Here is a 21,456-nt window from a genome sequence, read left to right on the forward strand (position 1 = left end):
TATAATCCTCATCTTCAGTATAATTCACGAAAAAAATAAATATGAAACTTGCAAAACACGGAAGAGCAAACTGTTTGAACAGAGCAGTTCTTCATATTTACATTTTTACACATGGCATTTGTAGTGGAAATGTTCCTGCAGTGTCTTTGCTCTTGACATCAAATGATGGATGAATAATTATGAGCAAAAAAAAAAAAAAAATGCTGAATTCTTTGCCATCAGGTCCCGAAAGTGAAGTTCTGTCCCTCTGACTTGAGCAGGTTTGCATCCATTTATATCTTTTGAGATTACTGTCACGTACCGTATACGGCACATTCATTACAATCTGATTTTATCCCTTTAGTAGAAGCTCGACATTCACTAGATAAAGATTTTAAAAATGCAGACTTATGTCGTCGCTCTTGAAATACTGAAAGAAAACAAGCATCTGTGTTCAGACTTTGCCATCATGCCTTTCAGCAGAAACACTATTCACTACTGCCCCCTGCTGTGACCATGGATGCCAACCTGCACCCTAATGCATCTCATACTGTGAACACTTAGACCAGATGTGGACAGGAGACGTCTTACCGGAAACTACTTTGAAGCACAACAGCAGTTCATTTGAGCACATACTGTATGAGCCCACTTGGCCCAGGTTAAAGTAGCATCCTCTCCTATTCCACACAGTCTGAAATTGTTTCATCTGGACTTGAGTTGTTAGGCTACTGGTGGTAACATCTAACACAGTATATACTACAGGTCACACAGTCCTGGTGGGAACAAAACTAACTTGTCATTTTAATAAAGAATTCAGATAATACTTAACCTTTTTTTTTTTTTTTTGGTCATTTTGAGATCAACTGTGTACATTAGTACACTTTACAGCATGAATCAGCTAGCATCATGATACAGTGAGGGGAGTTGGTTGCAGATGTGCATCTTGTCGTGTGCAGCTCTTCATCTAACAGCTCACTGTGGCTGCACCATTACGTCCTGAAATACACTGGCCATTAAAAGTAGTAGTCATCCCCAGCAGAATGCAGCCTGACACAGACACACACACACAAAATAGATTAAGAACAACATGAAGAACAGCACAAGGTGTTGACCTGGCCTCCGAATTCACTAGATCCCAAAATGATCAAGTATTTGTGGAATGATCCACAGAGGCCCCTCCCCTCAAAGACCGCCACTAACAACATGCTGTTGCCAGACACCACAGGACACCCTCAGACACAGCTCAGCTTGTGTCCATGCATTTAACATGAAGGTGCAGCAGTAGGAAATGCTCAGTTTGCAGTCTGAGAAGCCATCGGCTATAGTCTGCATTTATATTCACATATCCGTTTACAGAGGTTACTTTGGAGGTAAATGAATACAGTGTTTTCCCCAAGGAATGTCCCCACTGACATTGAGTTCTTAATAATGAAAATAAATGTCTCAATACCTCCATCAGTGGATCATAGGCTCAAGTACCACTGCGTTAGCCGGTTCTATCTGGTCATAGGTAGGGACCTGACACTGACGAGTCAACGTGTGCTGAGTTTGTCTGTCTCTGTGGCATCTAACGAAACACCTGCAGGACTAATTACATCATCCTCAGTTTTGTGTCTAGTGCGACAGAAATGTTAGCACGCAAAGATCCTAAACCGTGTCACAGCTAAACGTTATCACGTTAGCCTCTTCTTTGCGAGTCTGTTGCAGACTCCTAGTCTCGTTTTCTGTCTGTGTTCCACCTGGCTGCAAGACTTGTTCCCCCTAGGAGACGAGAAGCTGAAAGTAGGTCACAGGGATAAGAGAACATGCATATAAATTAATTACATCTGCAATGCTTTGGAAACTTTGCTCGTATTTGCTATGTGCAGCTTTTGTTGATATAAAAAACAGTTAAGATGGAAGAAAACACTCCTGCAGCCTCCCTTTTAAGTGTAGCATGTTTCATGTAATGCTGATCTTCATTTGTCTGTCCAAGCTGACGCCAAGGACACGCTCTGATCTCTGTGGTTTAAGCGAGGAGCTGGCATTGTCACATTCATAACTCATGACCCGCAGAGACAGATACACATGTCAGCACTTCTGCAAACAGATCTGCATTTAATAACACCTACCACATTCATCTTCCCTCCACATCATCCCTTTTTCATATCCTACTGTCCTCCTATCATACCATTTAAGCACAAAAGAAGCGCAGCTGAGACACGTCAGATAGATTTCATTGTCATTACTCCTCCTTTCTGTGCCTTGTTCCTTCACATCATACATCCTCTCATGTCAAATACGGAGCGACCCCGCTCCTATTCTCCAGCCACAGCTAATTAATTAAGGGCGGGGAGATGTAGATACAGTGGGACAGATCAGATCCTTGAAACTTTGCAGGCATGCTGTAGTGCTGGTGTTGCTGAACTGTGGCGGCAAGATAGCCGGTGGGCACGACTTGGATGGGAACCTTTCAAATCCAATCGCATCGCGTTGGTCCCCGTCCCGGCCCCGGCCACGCTATCAGAGCAGATAACGTGCTCTAGTAAAGGTTACGACTCACCATGACATTTCTGTTGAGACCCAGCAAACCTTGATTCCTGCGGACTAATCTTGAATTCATGTAAGTGCATGTATGCGTGGGCGCCTCCCTGCTGCGCATGTGTGTGTGTGTGTGTTGTTTACAATAAAAGGTTATGGAATAAAGAGAAACAGTTGGTAAATCAAAGCGGGAGCAGCAGACAGTCGATTAAGATGAAGTGAAATAGGATTCATGAATGCCATTAAATCACACTTCATATGTTTAAGGTTGGGGGATCTTGGAGAGAGCGGAGCGCTTTCCAGAGGCAGGAAGTGACCGCACACGCTGCACCAATTTATTGACCTTATTTACAATCATATAAAGTCAGTAAGTTAAATAAAAAAAAATGACTTTTGTGTTTCCTGTCTCTGGCAGAGATCAGTTTATTTCTTGCTCTCTTTTGGAAGTTTAATCTCTGACAAGGCGTCCGTCTAAATACATGTTTTGCCAGTTTTTCAAATCCGAAGCCAGATAAGAAGACAATCATTTCAGTACATTGCACATCTGAAATAAGAAAGACTGAGGTAACGGAGAGGTGGGGTTTTCTCTTTGAACTTTAATTTCACTCACACAGAAATGTCACAACATCAATTTTCCCACCGTCTTGATTAAACGAGCCCTGAACGTCAGCGGACAGAGAGTACGCGGACACCCATGTGCCACTGGTATGCACATTAATGAGCTGAAGTTAAATCCTCCTCTCGCTTGTTTAAATGGTTTCCACGCGATTTTTGAAACCTGACTTCATTCTCCCGTTCATTCTTCAGAGAGTGAGAACTGATGCGGGGTGATAAGGCCCGGCTCACAGTGGGTGTCACAGCTCAGTTCAATGCGTGCCAGTCAAGTTCTCCCACATCAAATTGGGGAAAGCGTGTCTTAAAAGGCTCTGCTTTGTGTTACTGTAGGGAACAAAAAGAAAAAACTAAAAAGTGGTCTTTGCAAAGAGCAGCCTTTTCAAAAAAAAAAGTCAACCGAGAGTGGTGAGACTTTGAAGGAGCTCAGCAGCAAAATGGGCCATTTTATAATAGTCTTAAATAATCAATCTTAATTCAAAAGAACATATCAGGAACGTGATTAACTGCTGTTGATAAGAGTTGTAGTGCGTCAGAAAAAGTGTCATGTGAACACACTACATACATAATTTATTCTAAAACACCTCACAGACTCCTCACTCTTGACATTCACACTTTCGACAAAGAAATTGCAAATCATTGTTCGGATTCTGCGTTTGACAATTGACTCCGGTCCCCAATCAGCAATTCCCCTGCTGACTTGACCAGTGTGATTCTCCTTTTGTGCCACTGGGCTCTCCACTCTCATAACAAAAGCATTTTTCTTCTGAGATCCACTTCATTACCCCGACTAATATGGAGCAAAATGTTTATTCAAATGAGCCGAGATCAAACCCTCTAAAATGAAGGAGAAAATGCTGAAAATGGATTATACGCATGCAAGGGGGAAAAAAAACTTATTTGAATTAATTACAAACTGAAAGGGCATCAGGGTTCGAGGGGGTGGAGGGAGGGAGGGGGGGCGCTTATTCTTGTTCCCTTCCCTCACTTATTTTATTATTATCTTATTATTTATTTATCGTCATCATTCGTCACTGCCCAATGTCATCAGCGTGAGTCCATGAAAGCAGAGAATAATTATGTTTCATCAGGATCAACATGACAGCGGCGAGCTTTGTGAGCAACTGATTGGCCGTTGTTTTGAGGAAAAGGCACATTGTGAGATTTTGATTGGCCTCTACCGGAGGAAACACTTTCTATTAGCGATTGATTGGGTGGTGTAATTTTCCACCTGAATGACTCGTGGCCACGCACGCACACCCACACACACACACACAGAGTTATTGTGTGACTTTGGCAGGAGCCACCTTTGTATAGTAAGTGTGTGAATGTGAGTTTCCTCCAGCACTTAAACGATATTCTCTGAGCTCTGATGGGGTCGAGGGCTGGGGTTGAGCGGAGTGCTGCCCGCTGCACGATAAGTCACATGCGACAGTCTGTCAGGTCACCTCTCATCAGGAGGCATACAGCACAGAAAGCAAACGCACAATAACGAACACACGTGCATGGACATGAAACACACACGGTGATCAGTTGTTGCTGTGCATCCCTGCGACCCTTTTCTTTACATTTATTTAAGTGCAAAGACATCAATCACCCTCGGCTCCTCTGCATCCAGCCATGCGATGCACCACTGCAGGATGTGACCTGGTGGTGAGTCTGCCAGCCGACAATGGAGAGATATCAGAGCTCCATCTCCAAAGAAATAGGACGCCGTGACCTCGTCACCACTCTGCCTTTTCTGCCTTTTCAATTCACGTCTCCGATTCACTGCTCTGATTTCATTTACTTACACGGGGACGCGATAAAAGGCGATTCAAAGGCAACTTTCCATCAGTTTTTTAGTCTGCTCACTCACAAAAGCAGCCGCTTTCACAGTCATGTAATTCCAGTTCACACAAAAGCTGCTGTTTATCATTTGCACCATTCATCATTCGTCTAAAAGACCTTGTACTGCTTTTTTTTTTTGGGGGGGGAGATGGGAATGTTCCTCACAGCTTTCATTAAACGAGCAACAACATTTCCGGACAAAGACTAGAAACAGAGAAACAGTGAACCTAGTGGTTCGGGTAAAAAGATCACAAATTAACAATGTACTTTTTAAATAGTTTCATCTTAAAGATTCCAAGAAGTCGCTGCTCCCAATTAAGTAACAGTTAGTGAGAAATACAATAAAATGTTATGATCTAGTAACAGTTTTAACAGCATGTGAGTGTTATTTAAAAAAACAAAAGTTTACACTGCTGCGGTTTAAATTTGTCTAGACTAGACATTAGAAACGTCGGTTAATGAAAGGAAATGGTCATGGTTTGGGGAAAAAAATGAGGAAATATTTTGCTGGAGAAGTTGCATTGTCTGGGTTACAATAATAACTTGTGAGCTTGTGGTTATGACTTGGGAAGTTGTGTACACGAAATGCTTGGTGTCAAGGAAACAACATCAGCCAGAAGCAACACTGCTTTTAAAACAGTTGATTGTGTAACTGAACATAAGAAATGGAAAGATATATTGAAACTATGAGGATGTTGGAAAAATAAATAGTTTTCTCCAACATATAGCACTAAATCACAGTATATTAACTTTTCATCCATCTCTGAAAACTTCAGTACATATTGCGAACCTGCCCAAAATCTTCCACTAACAAGGTTACAACAAAATCTTCTGTAGCGGAGTTAGATGTTTTGTTGACCCATCCATCCAACCCAAGCTCCTCCCTCTGCCAATGTTGCTTCATCACACAACAAATTTTTTTCCAATCTTTCAATGGAGCCTTGTGAGAAGCTTCCCCCTTAACTGCAGCACGTATGCTAAGCTAACCACGTGCTGGTGGCAGCTTCATCTTCATCGTGCACACATGATCATCTCCACCCGATAAGTCAACTCTTCCTTAAAGTCACATATCCGAGGCGAGCACCTGCATCAAACAGCCTGATCAGCGCCCAACTCTGCGGCTCTGGTGACACATACACTCGCATAAATCATGTAAACAAAGCGCGCACCAGATCTTTAAGAAACCTGATCAGAGAGTCGACTCCTCTGAAGGACACAGAGACGGAGCGTGACAAAATAGTTATTAAACCAAGAGCGAGCGAGACGATCTCTAGACCGAGCAGCAGGGAGAGAGGAGACGTGACCATGGAGGGGTGACAGAGCGAGACGCCAAAATGAAGAAATGCAGAGATGAGAGGATAGAGAAATAGAGGGCCTGCCAGACCTGACAGAGGGTGGAGGAAACGGAGACGACCACTCGAAGCAGATAAACAGATCAGAATGTTAATGTAAAGACAGCGAGGGCTCGTTCTCAACTTTGCTCGTATGGAGTAAAACTACAGGTGACAAGTATGAGGCTTCATGGTGGAAATGTCAAGTTCAAGCATAATTCTCATATATATGAAAGAATAACAGACTGAGGAACATAATTATGAGAGTCCCGGAGTGTTATTTAACAATGCTTTAGGATGTCATTTTCTCATTAGTGCCTGAAAACCAGTTGAGTAGTTTGTCCGTTGAGAAAGCTGCATTTATCTATTCTAAGCTTTGAGAGAGGCTTCTATCTCCTGCTCATTCCCTCACAATCCAACCAGCAGCGATAAAGCCGGAAGTAGGAAGCAGCACGGCCTCATGGGAACCTGTTCTTCGCATCCCAGAGGGAGGGGGGGGCCAAAGGAGAAATTACTACCAGTGACACCAGTTTGGAGCCGTGGTGGCTATCAGATAAGACAACATTGTTCTCGCCACTCGTAAATCAATCAAGGTCACCTAACGCTCTCTTCACCCGCTTTGGTTCTGTTTCTTGGAGCGGCTTTAATTAATTGTGGACGCTCCAGCTGCTGCAGAGTCGGGGTGTAAACTTATCAGAATCTGACACACTGATTCAAAAGTGGCTTTTCATCTACAGTTACTTGTCAGTGATTAGGAAGCACCCACAACTCTGACCTTGACGACTGGAGCCTTTCTTGCAGTTTGCTGTCCCGCAACGCCACCTGCTGGACGAACAGACAACTGAAGCCGGGCACAGTTGATATGAAGAGATGGACTCAGAAAGTTGGTACAAAAATATTCAAAAGCTTTAATTTCAAGTAACCGCACCATTACAAGAGTCACGCAAAGTATAAAAGTTAAAGAATTCATTGGGAAGTATGAAATTGATTTGACCGACAGTATGTTCAACACAAGAAGTAGTAACTGTAAAATAATAGGCTACATGTCATGAGTAACAACATTATTTGTTCCACTCAAAGTATAAAGTGGCACGAAATGGAAACAAACAAGGTAAATACATGCCCTTCAAAACAGTCCCTGAATATCTGAGCAACGGTAACAAACAGATTTCTGTTCACTGGAAAATCAAAACATAAAAACATAATGTCGGGGCGTCCCTGTAATTCACGTGGTTGAGCAGACGCCCCAGTTCACAAGCCATGAGTTAAATTCGAAGGCACCATTAGTTTCCACCTGTGGTTTTAAAGCCAGGATTAGATAAAATGTCTGTTGTAAAAACAATAAAACGTACAAGAGTATTTCCTTAGTTTTAAAGGAAAAAGTGAAAGTGACTGAAATGTAACTGGAGCTGGAGGTTTGATGTTTCCACACCACACTTAATTTAATTTGCTCATTTATTTTAACTTTATTTTGTAACTTGCTTCTAAATCATCTTGTATGTAAATATCTTAAAATTGCCTCTTTAGGTTGATCTAGCACCAAACTCAAGTGTCTGCAACAACTTACACACAAACAAATGTAAAAAAAGAAAAAAAAAAGAAAGAGAAAGTAAAAATGCAAGGTTGAAAGTTTAAAATACTTTACTAATCACAAAAACAATTTCATGTAATTTTGTAACACATCCATTATGTGAGCAATGATTCAGAGATTTACATTCACAAAAGACCACATGCACTCACTCTGGCCTACCTCCGTCAAGAATCGTCTGCTCCATGAACTGGCTTGGAGCAGTTCTCTCCGGTCCAACCTGGGTAACACACGCACTGAAACTCATGCTTCATCTGTTTTAAATTGTGTGGCCACGTCTGCCCTGAAACTCTGTAGTTCCTTCCTCCTCCCGGCTTCTCCGTGGACACCACCTTCCATGCTTGAGGGTCGAGGTGGAGGTAGGCCCTCGAGGTCGGGTCCCTCCTCTGGCACCGACCCTGAGACGAGCACATGGTCCGACTGCAGATAACGGCGGCCGCCGTCACATTCACCAGGTAAGGGCCCAGAGTGTCGTCGACGTAGGCTTTGACGGCCTCGCAGGTAGCCTGAAGGTAGGGAGGGAACAGGAGGTGATGAACCGGGCAAGCTTTCACACAACTTATTTTATTGTTTTTATTACAACAACTGAAAAAAAAAAACTAGGTCATGTGACTCCACAGCACAAAATAGGACCCAAGTGTCAGACACATTGTACCATATCTTTCTCAAATACGTTTGCTGCTATTGGATATTCGTGCTTTTATTCTCTTAAAAACATCTGCATCTGTGTATGAGTTTGTGTTATAAAGCTAAGATGTTGTCCAAAACCCCATAAAGCAACAAAAGCACTGCAGATTATTTTGTTTCGCAGACACCGTGCTGCTACGCACAATCTACACAATCTGCAGCTGGACACATTCTCAATTTGAGCGCCTTAGCCCACATAAAAAGGTACAAAATAACGGCGGACACGTTTTGAAAAGAACGCCAAAGTAAAGGACATCAGATTTTAAAAGGCAAAAATTAATATTTATATCTCTGAGAACAAACACAATGAGACCAACACGGACTGGCTTCTGTTCAAAATCAAAACACATTGCACAACCCTCTTCCACTGGGAAGAGCAAGTTTTCAGCTGTTTTCAGCGGTTTAATCAGCGCTGAGTCTGACGCCTGTTTCCTGTCTCCTCACGTACACCCGTGTGACTCAAAACAGGTCACCATAGACACGGCGCACAGTGTACAAAAAACATTAATGGCACCTCTTTAAATTTGTACACTACAAATATAAATGGAAAATGTACTCAAAAACGAACGTGTATTGGATGAAAAAGGCTGAATGTTCATTTTTTTTAATGACAAACATATATTCAAAACCAGCATATTTAAAATTCTTCTGTTTTTAAATACTGAGAAGCTTTTATGTAAGGACTTCCCTCTTTTAATGAAAGTCATTGCCCAATAACAAGCGGCAGCCAGATCAAGTTAAACTGTCCACAGCATGTGCTGAATAAATAAGAAAAGAGAATGTAGCAGAGGAAGGTTGTGGTTCGAGTCAGATGACTTTGGGGCAGATCTGAGCCGACTCATAAATGGTCAATACTCTGTGTTTATATGGCGCATTTCTACTCAGAACGCTTTACAAGACTTCTCATTCACAGACACCAATGCTAGAAGCTGCCATGTCAGACGCAGCAATTCACCCCAACCGCCCACCCTGCTGTCCACACCGGTTTACCTGAGATTTGGAAAAGGCGTGGTCACCCCAAAGCACCACCCCTGCTGATCCTAAGGCGGCGCTCTCTCCGACCGTGTAGACCAGGTGCTCCTGCAGGACGAAAACTAGGTGTGAGACAAATTATTCGTGACAGTGCGAGGAGTTTAAATATTCTTCTACTTGCCTGAGAGAGGAACTGTAGAGTGTAGGTGTAGACGATGCGGGCGTAAGGGAACACAGGCGGCGCGGATGGGGTCGCCTGAGCGCCGACTCTCATGGCCTCCTTGACGCGGTGGTGAGCGTAGAGGAGCACCTCTCTGCCGAGGCCTCGCATCTCGAGGCTCAGGTAGATGTCAGGGTACAGAGCAGTGGAGACGTTCCACAGCCAGGACAGCTCGTTGTTCCTCTTCAGCTCCACATCCGGACACTCACCTGTGTAGCCGGCGCTTTTTTCATTGTAGTAGTTGTAGCAGTTGGGAAAACCGTAAAAACCCCACAAACCATTCGGCCTCAACTTCCGCCCCAGCTCCACGGTTTCCGCCATGAATTTCCTCGCAGCGTCTTCGAAGTCCTCACGTGCCTCCGCGTTTATCTGAGCAGGAGTCCAGTCTGGATGTCTGGACTTCACCAGCTGTTTCGACCCCCTCCAGTACACCTCCTTACTGTCCCAGTTCCTCTCCCACACAGGCCTCCAACTCTCCCAGTCCACCACAGCCAGGCCCTGGAAGTCCCTGTCGGGGATAAAGTTGTGGATGCTTTCGCTGGCAACTCTGAGGTGTTCATCGAGGCTGCAGTTCTGTGGCACCCCTCCATTTATGGCCTCCCCTTGGTTGGAGTACCTCGGATACAGGCCGAGCTTTTCAGCGTAGAAGATGGTAATGTTGTCACCAATGAAGGTTTGGTTCTGGTTCTGGACAATGCTGAACGTCCCCAAATCGAGGTTCACTCCATACTGAGAGAGGCAGGTGGCAGTCGGGGCGTTCCAAACCGTGAGGAACGGCTCCTGGGACAAATAGGAAGTTTGAAACGGCAGCCCAGCCACAAGGCTGAACAGATTAGAAAGAAGAAGCGCTTCACCATGAAAGGACCACATCTCTGCAGAGAGGGAAGAGACAGTGCTGCTTATTTATTTCACCCAGCTGCGTTGTGAAATTGAGGGAGGAAACTTGCAAAATAGGTTGACGTGAGTGGTGACACAAGATCAAAAGTTAAGTCAGGTCGTTTTTTTTGTTTTTAACAGTTTTCACAAACTTCATTTGGACTTTTCACCAGACAAACTGCTTTCCTCAATGACTTTCAAGTTAATCACAAATGTGGTGTGTGGTGTAACTACACTGGATTAAGACATTAAGCTGTAAATGACTTCAGTGCGGAAGGGAAACGTTAAAAATACTTACTTACCTAGTTCACCATTGGAGTTTTAGTAGTATGTTCCTGAGTCTCATGATCTGAACGACACCCACAGGAGAGGGGAGGGAATGGAAACGGGAACCAATCTCAAGTGTTTCCACCAACCAATAAAAAGAGACATGCAAATCGCTGCGTGAAGCTCGCAGATTTAAAGTCACAGACTCTTCCTTTTGAACACTTTTCAGTCTGTTTCAATGAGAAAAGATGCACTAAAAATAAACTGTTTATTGAGACGATTTGGAAAGACTGCACAAAGTTCTCGTCTGAATGGCTGTCAAGCCATAATGAACTCTTCCTCCTCCAAGCTTAAGTGCACGCTCTCCTCTACTCTTAAAAGAAGTAAAAAATAACTCTCGGTTAACGACACCCTACAATTACATAGGGGAAGGGGTGCGAGGCAGCAGCCTGCGAAATGTGTCCCTCCCTGAGAAGTGGCTGGCTTTGACTCCCCTGACCAGCACTGAGGCACCAAGACCTCCTCCTGAAGCTGAACTTTGACTGACTGCAGACAACAAAGTCAGACCCGCGTTACGCCACAAAAGCAGCTTTTCACTGGAGCCTTTGCCGCTGAGATGCCGCTAAAATGTCTGTGGACTGAAAATGCAGACACGCGAGAAGCTCAGAAAAGGAGTTTATTTATTCTGACACATATCAAATTTGAAAAAACAGAATGTGTTTTCATACACAAGGCACAAAGGCTGATGTTTTTTAGCAAGAGTAGAGAAAAGTTTTAAGAGAAACTTAGTAGTCATGATTTGGACATAAAAAATAAGAGATCATATAAAAGAAAAAACATACATTCAAATAAATAGTAATACGGTAATTGTCTCCATAAAAACACCAGGTGTCAGAGAGAGGTCATGCTGAGAGGCACTTCAAATGTTTTGTGCTATTAACAGACTTAAGTGCATAATCACGTCCGACCTCCGACAAACAGATAAGGCATACATCAGCTCATTCATCACATTTACCACAGGAGCATCCTCTCGATGACAAACGTGGAATTTGACACTTTGGGAGAAGGCAGGCTGAGAGGAAGCCGAGAGTGAAATGTAAACGAGGTCATTTCCAGCGTGCACTGTTAGAGGGTAAAAGTTATAAACAACACTACTTTGCAAATTCCACAGTGTTTCGTATAAATTCACCTTGTGTCATCCATATATATTTTACAGCAACAAAAAACTAAACAAAAATGAAAATGCCTCTCTCTTCGCTCCGTAACATTACTTCTTTTGTGCTCCTACATTTGCAACTACTAATGTTTCGAGTATTAATGAAGGAGCAGAGAGACAATCAGTAAGATGACACACTGGAGAGCCGATGCCCCGCTCAGAGTCGCCGTCCCTCTTTGGTGCAGGAGGTCGGTCTGATTGCAGGTCTCCCCCTTAAAACCCTTGTAGCACTGGCACAGAAAATCCGTCTGAAAACTCGTCTTGTCCGCTTCCCCGATCTCGCCTCTGACCGCGGGCTTGCCATTTTGACTGACTATGGTGTGGGTGAGGGGGTTCAGGTGCAGGTAAACATCGCTGTCTGGGTTTCTCCGCAGACAGCGGCCGTGGGAATAGCACAGGGTCTGGCTGCATAGCTCTGCTGCTGTGGAGACGTTGAGGAGGTATTGACTCAGTGTTTCCCGCAGATATTTATCAAGGTTATAGCAGCTGTCCTGGAGAGAAAAAAAAAAAAAAGAAAATAACGACATGCTCACACTTAGATATTAAAACAGACCCTTTATCTTACAAACACATCACAAGTTTCCTTTTCTAAATGTTTTCTTCCTACTAAATTGCCTTTTTTTCATGGTTTTACTTAGTTGGTGCCTACATATCTTTGTTTGCTTTGTACTCAACTGCCTCAGTGAGGTTGAAAACTAAAGTAATTAAAGGGAACCACAACTTTCTGTTTATTGTTAACTCGTACCATAAAGTGTGGTTGTGATAAATACATATATACTAATTGTATTGATTAAATTTAACCTTTTTTATATTTCATTCTTATTATTATAATAAATAATGCCCTTGTGGATCTCTGAAATGTGGCACATAATGCTATAATGAAACAAATAGAAGAATTATTGGCCCTCACTAGCAAATACCACAATTAATTTTAACTACAGGGCAATAGTGCACATCTGGCATTTCCAAAATGAAGACAAACTGAAGAAGAATAGATGGACTTTTATTATAAATCGCTCTCTGTATGTGTATCAATGTGTTGTACACCTCCTATTCGTTATCACTGTGCCATAATGTTATTTCCTATAATCAAATTAAATGTAGAATCATTTCTTTGATGACGCGGGACGTGTTTGATCCCTTCACACCAGGGATCAAACTTTATTCAGAATTTCAGATTAATTGCCTCGATGTGAGATCAAAGTCCCAATCAGCCCTCCAGACAAATCTCTCCTGCCTGTCTGAAGAACAACCATGTGACTCTCCCCACTCACTGTTCACTGGAGCCCTGAGGAATAGCAGTGCGCATCAAACGAGTACACACATGACTGACAAGATGGTCAAATCTTCAGATAACATTTGTGGTGAAATAAAAAAAGAAAATCCAAGTGATGAATGTGTTTCATAATTACTCTGCTGCTCGCATAAACCGCTTCTCCCCACAGGATGATTCCCGCTGCTCCCAAAGCCACGCTCTCGCCGATGGTGGATACAAGGTCAACCTGTAAGATGACACAGCACTTTCTAAGAATTGGACAAAGGGAAAAACACTGACGGGGCAACAGGCTCGGGAGCTGCACGTGAACGCAGCGCGATCTGTTCATTCTCACATAAGGAAACAGTCTATAGGGTGTTAAGCCAGATTTTCAACTTGACCAACACCCTTCCTGCTTATCCCACACAAATGAAAGGTATTAGGGAGCCTGACTGCTACCAGAACAGGAAATAACTGCCGCTGCCGATAAGGAAAAGTAAAGGGCGATAGCTCCATGCAGCATGCACTGACATAGAACAGTGGGTGATAGGGCTGTATGTTAGAGCCATAGTGTCCTAAAAGCTCAGCAAACAGGAACTCGTTAGTCGGTTTAATTTTCACCAGAGAGGTAAAAAAAAAAAAAAGGAAGTTGCAGGAAGAGGAGCCAGAATCAGCATCGACGGTGCTTCTAAAGTTAGAGCGTCACCTCTGTCAGCTGCTCCAGTGAGTTGGTATACGTGGGACGGGCATACACAAAGACGGGCCGCGCCAGGCCGTCGCCTGACGAAGCCACCCGCATCCCCTCCTTGACGCGGTTCCGGACAAACTGCCGTCCGGACACCGAGGAACGCAGCAGGTTGCTCAAGTAGATGGAAGGGTAAAGGGCCGTGCTCTCCGTCCACATCCATTTCAGCTGCTCATTGCGAGCCACCTCTACGTCGGGACAGCGACCGGTGTAGCTCTCCATAGTGTGTTGGTAGTTGTGGTTGTAGCAGTCGGGGAACAGGTAGAACCCCCACAGCTGGTTGGGCCTCAGGTTTTTAGCAACCCTCAGCGTCCGCAGTAGAACCCTTGCCACAGTCTCTGGTTGGGCCTCTTTGCCACCTCTGAGGCCCAGGCATGACTTCTTTGGCGACTCCAACTCCTGTTTGGGAACTTTCTTCCACCATTTTAGTCCAGGTGGGTTCTTTGGCACCACCACGAATTTGCGGAACTCTTTGTGTCCATAGTCAATGACCATCTCCAGTCAATATGCAAACCTTGAGCCCCTAACTCTCGAATGTACTTCCGAATGCTATCTGGCATCGCCTCCAGGTGCTGCGTGAGACTCGCCATCTGTGGCAGCCCCCCATTCACTCGCGTATCCTCGTTCTCAAAGTAGGGGTACAAGCCCAAGCGGTCCTTGTAGAAGATGGTCAGATTCTGCTTGACAAAGCCTTCATTGGGTGAGGCCACAATCTGGAACTGGTCCAGCTGAAAACGAATGCCGTGCCGCGGGGCACAGTCCTCGGTTGGGGCTTGCCAAGCGAGGAGCAGAGGCTTTTGGGGGTACAGCGGCCATCGGGTGGGCTTCAGCTCCGCAGCACAGAGGCCGTCCCACAGCAGAGCAATCAGCAGCAGTACTTTCCAGTCACACAGAGTCCAGTACAACATGTCGTCAGATGTGGATTGACAGAAAGGACTGTCACTCTTTGCTCTACAATTCAGATTCAGATTCAGATTCAGATACACTTCCAGCACATTCGTTCATAAAGTTTATAAAGCACATACTTAGTTTTATACACTTTAGAGACACAATCACAGCCTGCGGGATGGCTTAGGTAAATAATGCTAATCTGTTTTATTTATTGAAAACACATTTATCGTTTTCTATAGGAGTTAATTTTTGGTTTGTTTGTTTCTTCATTTTGTTCCAATATATGTATCTATATATATATGTATCTATATATATATCTATATATCTATATAGATAGATAGATAGATAGATAGACATATTCAGGTATCAAACACACAGAAATTTCATTCTATGCAGATGAGTTTACGTTTACAATTAAAGCATTTTCCCGTAGTTGTCTGTGCAGGCTACAACTTAAAACCAGGGCTTCAACATCCCAGACCCTTTCTGTTACAGGTAACTTAAACTGACTTTAATAAAAATACATTCTGGGGGAGTTATAATCTTTAGCAATAGATGACCTCCTCGTCAAGTAGCCAGTAAACGCCAACAAATACACAAACACACTTCCCTGCAGATTGGATGAATTTACCTTTCCGGGCAGACTGAGGAAGCATTCCCAAAACCTAGGAGCCTCCGACTTCCAAGCCGCGTTTCAGCGATGCTCCAAACAAACTGGGAAAATTCAAAATGACCAAGCGTAAGAAAAAAAAATGACGACGGGATTAATTTACGTGTATAGCCGTGGTGTATCTCGCAACTTCGGGTCCCTGCAGTCGGCACGGTGAAGTGAAGCGAACTTACCCCCTGCGATGTTGTCAGGAGCTACTCGTTCGGAGCCAAACTCCTTTTGGGATGTTCCATTCAGGTTAAGGGAAAAACAGAGGGGGGGAACGGACAAACAAAACCGGACATCCTAAAAACTCCGTCAGCATCCAATGTGTTACAGCGTCATGTTTGTTCAGCTCAATAACCCACGCAATTTAAAATATTAGTTACGTGACACGTTGTTCTGATTTTGTAGTTTTTAAAGGTAATCTCTGATCTTTGTTTCCCGGTACAGCGCTGAATGAGCCGGTCCAAGAACTTTGCCACGGCCGCCGTGAAACAGATACACTGCAAGAAGCAATATCACGATCCACAGAAGGTCACAGCAGGCCAGTATGCCACATCCCTAAAATAAGATCAGAAGGGCCACTAATGACCTTTCAGCTACATTACTAACAGTATACTTTGATGTGGCAAGTATTTGTTTTAGTTTACAATCTGCTTTTTATTCATGAAAACTTCTGAAAGTAGTTTTATTACATTAAATAGCACTAAAACACTAAAACATCCTCCAAATTTGAGTAGCAGGTTGCATACATAACAACCAGTTTGTCATAGGCTTCAGACTCTAATGAGTAAATAGTGGTTATTCTGAAGAGCACAGTTTCAGTGATACATTCTCATTTTCGATGATGGTCGCTGTTGAGGCAGTGTCGCCGGAGCACATCGCTTATAATAAGAACGGGTTTTAAGGTTTTTAATTCCCCAGACTACCGATAAACAGTTATATTAAACTGATGCAGAAAAAGTTTTCTGACTTTTACTCAAACATTTCACTAGGAGGAAATTCTGCTTTATCTGTACTGCAAGCTAAATTTAAAGATCCACTATTCATACATTATATTTTAACAGTAGAATAACGTCATATAAACTAATGGTGGAGGAAATATTGATTGATGTAATATTAGTTAAAGTACCTAAAAGGATTATGTGGAAATGAACATGCAAACACAACTTTAACGCAAAGTAAACCAAATTTAAACACATTTCTAAATGCCAGTGTAATGGTGAATGTTGCAGAGTAGAAAAGTACAGTATTTGCCTTTGAAACACAGTGGAGTGAATACTCCACTTGAATACTCGAGGAGAGGATCTGAGACTGCATCTGAAGATTCGTGCCTATACATTGCACCACTGACTAGATTGAAACATAGCATAGCGCTACACAAACATCTTACTTTCTTTATATACCAGAGTTCAATAATAAATGCAGATCTTTTAGTTTCATCGAAGTACTTTTACTTTGTAGTGTTGCCACTTATAGGAAAGGATTTTAATGTTTTTTTTCCACTAATGCTTTGAGTACACTTCAGACGGTTGGCACAAGGCATCTGGCAGGCAGATGTCATTGCTGCCTGAGGCATGTGATGACAGCCATCGGCAGTGGCTCAGTGAAGTAACCAAGTACCACATGCCATAGTGCTGCCAAGTACAGCAGATACAGTAATGTAGACGAGGGGGCAGAGGCCACGCACAGACACATAGTTAACCTCATTTCATAACCTAGAAGGAATCTGAGACTGAACAGTTGTTACAAGTGCTTCTTTCAAGTATCGCTTGTAAAACTGTTGGTTCTGCCTTGCATGAATGAGTTTATGAAAATGGAGTCCCTCTGCACTTTTCCTTTGCGTGAGCTGAAGGATGCCGGGGCACCGGGTCTGGAAGTGCGTGTTTTTCCTTTGTGAGATTCTGCTGTTTGTTTCCTGAGCTTTGCTGACTCACCTCACCATGTCATCAGTTTCTCTCCGTTTCACTCTCTCTGCGTGTTGGAGGGGGGAAAAAATGGAGGACGAACAGCCCGTGTGAATGAAGAGGGAGGGAAGGGAACAAAGGAATGGCTTTGCTTCCCTTTGACCTCTGCCTCCGGAACGTTACATCTGCAGAAGTCAGGGACTGTCAGGAAGTGAAAACAATGGCAGGGAAACTGGAAACACGCCCTGCCATCTTCAGTGTGTGCCCCTGTACACTTAAATGAATCGTGATGCGTTCGAGCAATCCTGTGAACCGGTGAACTTAGATTGACAAATTTCCTAAGTATTGTCAAGACACTGATAAAGTATAAAAATGTAGACTTAAATTTACTTTCATGTGGCTTTATGTTTCCATTAGGTGGACGAAACATATCAAACTATAACACGGGAACTATAACATAAACCACCTGAACTGGGATAAAACTGACTAGAAGCTCTGATGTTACTTTAAACTGCCACAGTTTGTTAAACTACTCGTGAAAATCTCGCTCTCTCACAGTTTATAATTCAAAGCATGTTTTAGTTCTTTTTCAAGGCTGCTGATAATATATAATGACTGTCTCTCTCAACCATAGCCACATGGACGACTGTTCCCTGTAGAAACACACTGTATACATCAGGGAACACTTGGTAGATCAAAACAGTGCTACACAGTGTCTTATTCATGAACATTTTCATGGTTTCACAAGACAGGGTTCATCCTTTTAATGCAGACCGGACATTCAGGAAGACTTCAAAGACCAGCGGAGAGAAAACACATCAAAGTGACTGACCTCTAGCCCCAAAACGCACCCAACCACATTCCACACAATTACAGACACCAGAGAACGCCTGCAAGAGGAAACCCTACCCATTTATTATGGGACTTTGTCAACTGCGCTTACTGAATTATGTTTACATTGCCACTAAAGTTTGATACCATGCCAACTGGCGACAACAGCTGCGGTGGATCACGGCTTGAGGTTTTACCTTGGGCAGCATTTAATTTTATCTTCAGCTTTTTGGGAAGTCTAACTGCACTAAAATATCGTTAGAGGGAAAGCTGTAAACAAATATGATAAACACATCATTTCACATAAACACATTAAAGTCGGAGCAGGTATGGCTTTCTGCTGCCACCTAGAGGTGACACAGATTACGTGTTAGCAAAGTGTACATTTTAAATAGATAAATCCTATTTCATGTATAATCAAAGAAAAACAGGAAGATAAAAACCTGTCTTGTGTTGCATGCAGCAGCCGTACAGCTGAGCAGGACAGAAATACAAAAAGGAGAAGCCACAAAGCCACATGTCAGAGATATGGTTAGAGCTGTCTAAGTACAGCGATTTTGCTGCCGAGACTTTTTTTTTTTCTCGTCACAGGCAATGCTTAATAACTTGATTAAAAATTCTGACTTGTTTACCCTTATTTAAGCTACAGGCAGCAGAAGAAGTGGCTCATCTGGTCCTGTCCAAAGCAAAACAAAACATTTTGCTACTGTAGTCCTCAGCACACGATGTTCCCTACTTTAAGGTTTCATGTTTCCACAATACACTCACATAAACTGTGTATGTCACCATGATCGGCTTTCGGCCCAGTTAAATCATTGAAATCTACTGGTAAATTCCTCTCCTATTTATTAGGAAAATTAAAAGAAATTTCAGCCTTCCAATGTGACAACAGCCTCCTAGGTCAAACTCTGTACAGAGATGATTGTCCACTGGAAAACTAAACATTCAAGCAGGTAAGTAAAACACATTATTGAGTGAAAGGTGATTTGAAAATGATGACATACGTCAGTCATACCACCGATGAAGTACCTGTGTGTCCTGATATCAGACATGTCCTTTGGTGTACTTGTGTCCATTTCTCAATAAGTCAGAACAATTTTGGAGGTGCAACGGAGACCTATAGCGTATTAGGTAGGTGGTCATAATGTTGAGGCGGACTGATTTACAACAGAAGATTTCTTGACACAGGACTCAGCTCAGTAAACCATTTATTCAAGTATTTCCAACTAAGAAATCTGAAGTTATTTACAGTACATTATGTTCACTAGTGCAGGTCTGAGCTCCAGTAACTGAGAAAGACTCAGACGCGACAACACAGAACAAGACCGTATGTACAATAAAATTCACAATCCTTCATTAGTCCTACCCTGTAGCTACATCCCACATCTTTCTTCCACACCTTCATCCGAACAAAACTAACAACATGTACTGTACACGTACAAAGACACATACAGAGCCTACCATCTCACAGAAGGCATGAACCATTAAAGCCTTTTCACATCGAGGATGTCTTTTTCCCTGCAAAAGAACTCACCAGAGAAATACAACTTCATCTGAAGTATCCTCTAAGAATGCTTACATTTCAGCTGGGTAGTGGGAACACAACCTGTACCGTGACTGTTTCTGTGAAAAGCAAATTATGAATACTAAGTGAACGGGGCACTCTTTGACCATAGTTGAATTAAAATGTATAACATTTCATTCAATGTCTCATCTTAATTTGACAGTTTGAATTTTCCTTTGTCTCTCCGGAGCACAGGTCCAGGCTTGACCACAACGCTTGGGACTGGATCAAGACTTCACCAGGAGAGACTCTGTCTGCGCCTCATAGTAGATCAGCCAACATTCACATCTCATAGAGGACGATGGGGAAGTCTACATGAATACACGGGTGGTCGAGCTTCACAATTCCCTGAAAAATCAGACGGACAATATTCACGTTTAGCACAGTTGACAGCTCTGACGAAATAACTGTCATCATCATCACCCCAGTGTGTTTCTAGTTCACCTGTGGAATCAGATTCTTCTGAATCCTCTTCAACTTGGACTTTTTTCTGCCATTTTTTGTCACCACCGTCTCTTCATAGAATTCATGGGCAAGGTCGCCATCCTCGTCATAGTACAAGGAACTGCCAACACAACAAGTGAACAACAGTTTCACACTGTGTACCAGAGATGTAGCTGTCACCAGCTCAGAGTTAAACGGATTTTACCCAAAACACAACATAGTTTCTCTTACTTCCAGAGTTAGAGAATCAAAAGGTTTGAGTTCTATGCGCTAACTAATGTACCTTTCCAATTTTTATTTTATATGATTATTCACTGTTATATTTTGTTCTTCCAGATATGTTTTGTCTTAGCAGGGCTGAATAAATTTGTTGAATTTAGCTGACCAGCCTCTGAAACCCAAGGTTATCTCTACAAGGTCCTCACTGTGGACAGATTTAATTGGGGCTATAACTTCAGCTGAAGGCAATTCCAATAAAAGCAAACATTGAAGGCCAAAGTCTGTGTTACCATAACATTAACTCTGGAAGCACACAGGGCCCATAAGACAAGTAATATCAAGTTGCAGGTGACCTCTTTGTAAGGGCCATGATCATGAATTGCAGTTTCCCCTGATTGCATTCAGCCTGGTTGATGGTAAATCTATATCTGTCACTCCCATCAATCTTACTACTAATTGTTACACAGCCATTAACTACTGTATTAGAGCGGATCAGTAGATAAAATTAAACCCGAGCCTGTGAGCAGACGCCACTGAGTTCTGAAACATGTTGTGATGTAAGTGACCCAACCCTTCACGTTTGCCAGTCAAGTATTATTTACCTCCTCCTGGTAAAAACAAATGGTGGTGTATTCTTGGAGCCTTTGAGACGGGCCACGGACTGCTCGTTCCCATCACTGCCTGAATCGCCTGCGCTGCCTGAGAAAGGCCAAACACCTTTGGCTTTGGATCCACTTCCTCCCATTCTCAGAGACAAGGCATAGTTAGTCTCCAATTAGAGCTTTCAGTCTGGTTGGGGGCCAGATGCTCTCAATTGCTTAGCGAGGCCAGGACCTGAAGGAGGAAACGT

General features: G+C 43.1%; 3 protein-coding genes across 5 annotated transcripts in view; all 3 read right to left on the reverse strand.

Moving 5' to 3' along the window:
* hyal1 (hyaluronidase 1) overlaps positions 1–11,008 on the reverse strand; it is a 30,107-nt gene extending 19,099 nt beyond the window's left edge. Inside the window, exons 1-4 of one of the 3 annotated variants that reach the window (XM_047581762.1) lie at positions 10,918–11,008; positions 9,701–10,611; positions 9,538–9,627; positions 8,023–8,366 (exon numbers count right to left, since the gene is read on the reverse strand). In XM_047581762.1, coding sequence (XP_047437718.1) covers positions 8,028–8,366; positions 9,538–9,627; positions 9,701–10,609 — 1,338 coding nt within the window. In that variant the 5' untranslated portion in view covers positions 10,610–10,611; positions 10,918–11,008 and the 3' untranslated portion in view covers positions 8,023–8,027. Of the gene's footprint in view, positions 1–7,155; positions 8,367–9,537; positions 9,628–9,700; positions 10,612–10,913 lie in introns of those variants that run through there. The other 2 variants (XM_047581759.1, XM_047581761.1) reach the window with 2 other exon arrangements.
* A 536-nt stretch (positions 11,009–11,544) lies between these two features.
* Positions 11,545–15,826, reverse strand: hyal2a (hyaluronidase 2a). Its single transcript, XM_047583951.1, is given in 5 exon segments — positions 11,545–12,589; positions 13,511–13,600; positions 14,060–14,457; positions 14,460–15,049; positions 15,621–15,826. Coding segments are annotated over 4 exon segments (1,428 nt in total). The 5' UTR covers positions 15,007–15,049; positions 15,621–15,826; the 3' UTR covers positions 11,545–12,196.
* A 3,744-nt stretch (positions 15,827–19,570) lies between these two features.
* tusc2a (tumor suppressor 2, mitochondrial calcium regulator a) lies at positions 19,571–21,351 on the reverse strand. Its single transcript, XM_047582708.1, has 3 exons — positions 21,209–21,351; positions 20,388–20,508; positions 19,571–20,291 (listed from the first exon to the last, which is right to left on the reverse strand). The coding sequence occupies exons 1-3, from the start codon at positions 21,349–21,351 to the stop codon at positions 20,226–20,228; spliced, it is 330 nt and encodes a 109-aa protein (XP_047438664.1). The 3' UTR covers positions 19,571–20,225.
* Positions 21,352–21,456: the final 105 nt, after the last annotated feature.

Source organism: Mugil cephalus, chromosome 4 (assembly GCF_022458985.1).
Source record: "Mugil cephalus isolate CIBA_MC_2020 chromosome 4, CIBA_Mcephalus_1.1, whole genome shotgun sequence".
In the NCBI taxonomy this organism is placed as follows: domain Eukaryota; kingdom Metazoa; phylum Chordata; class Actinopteri; order Mugiliformes; family Mugilidae; genus Mugil; species Mugil cephalus.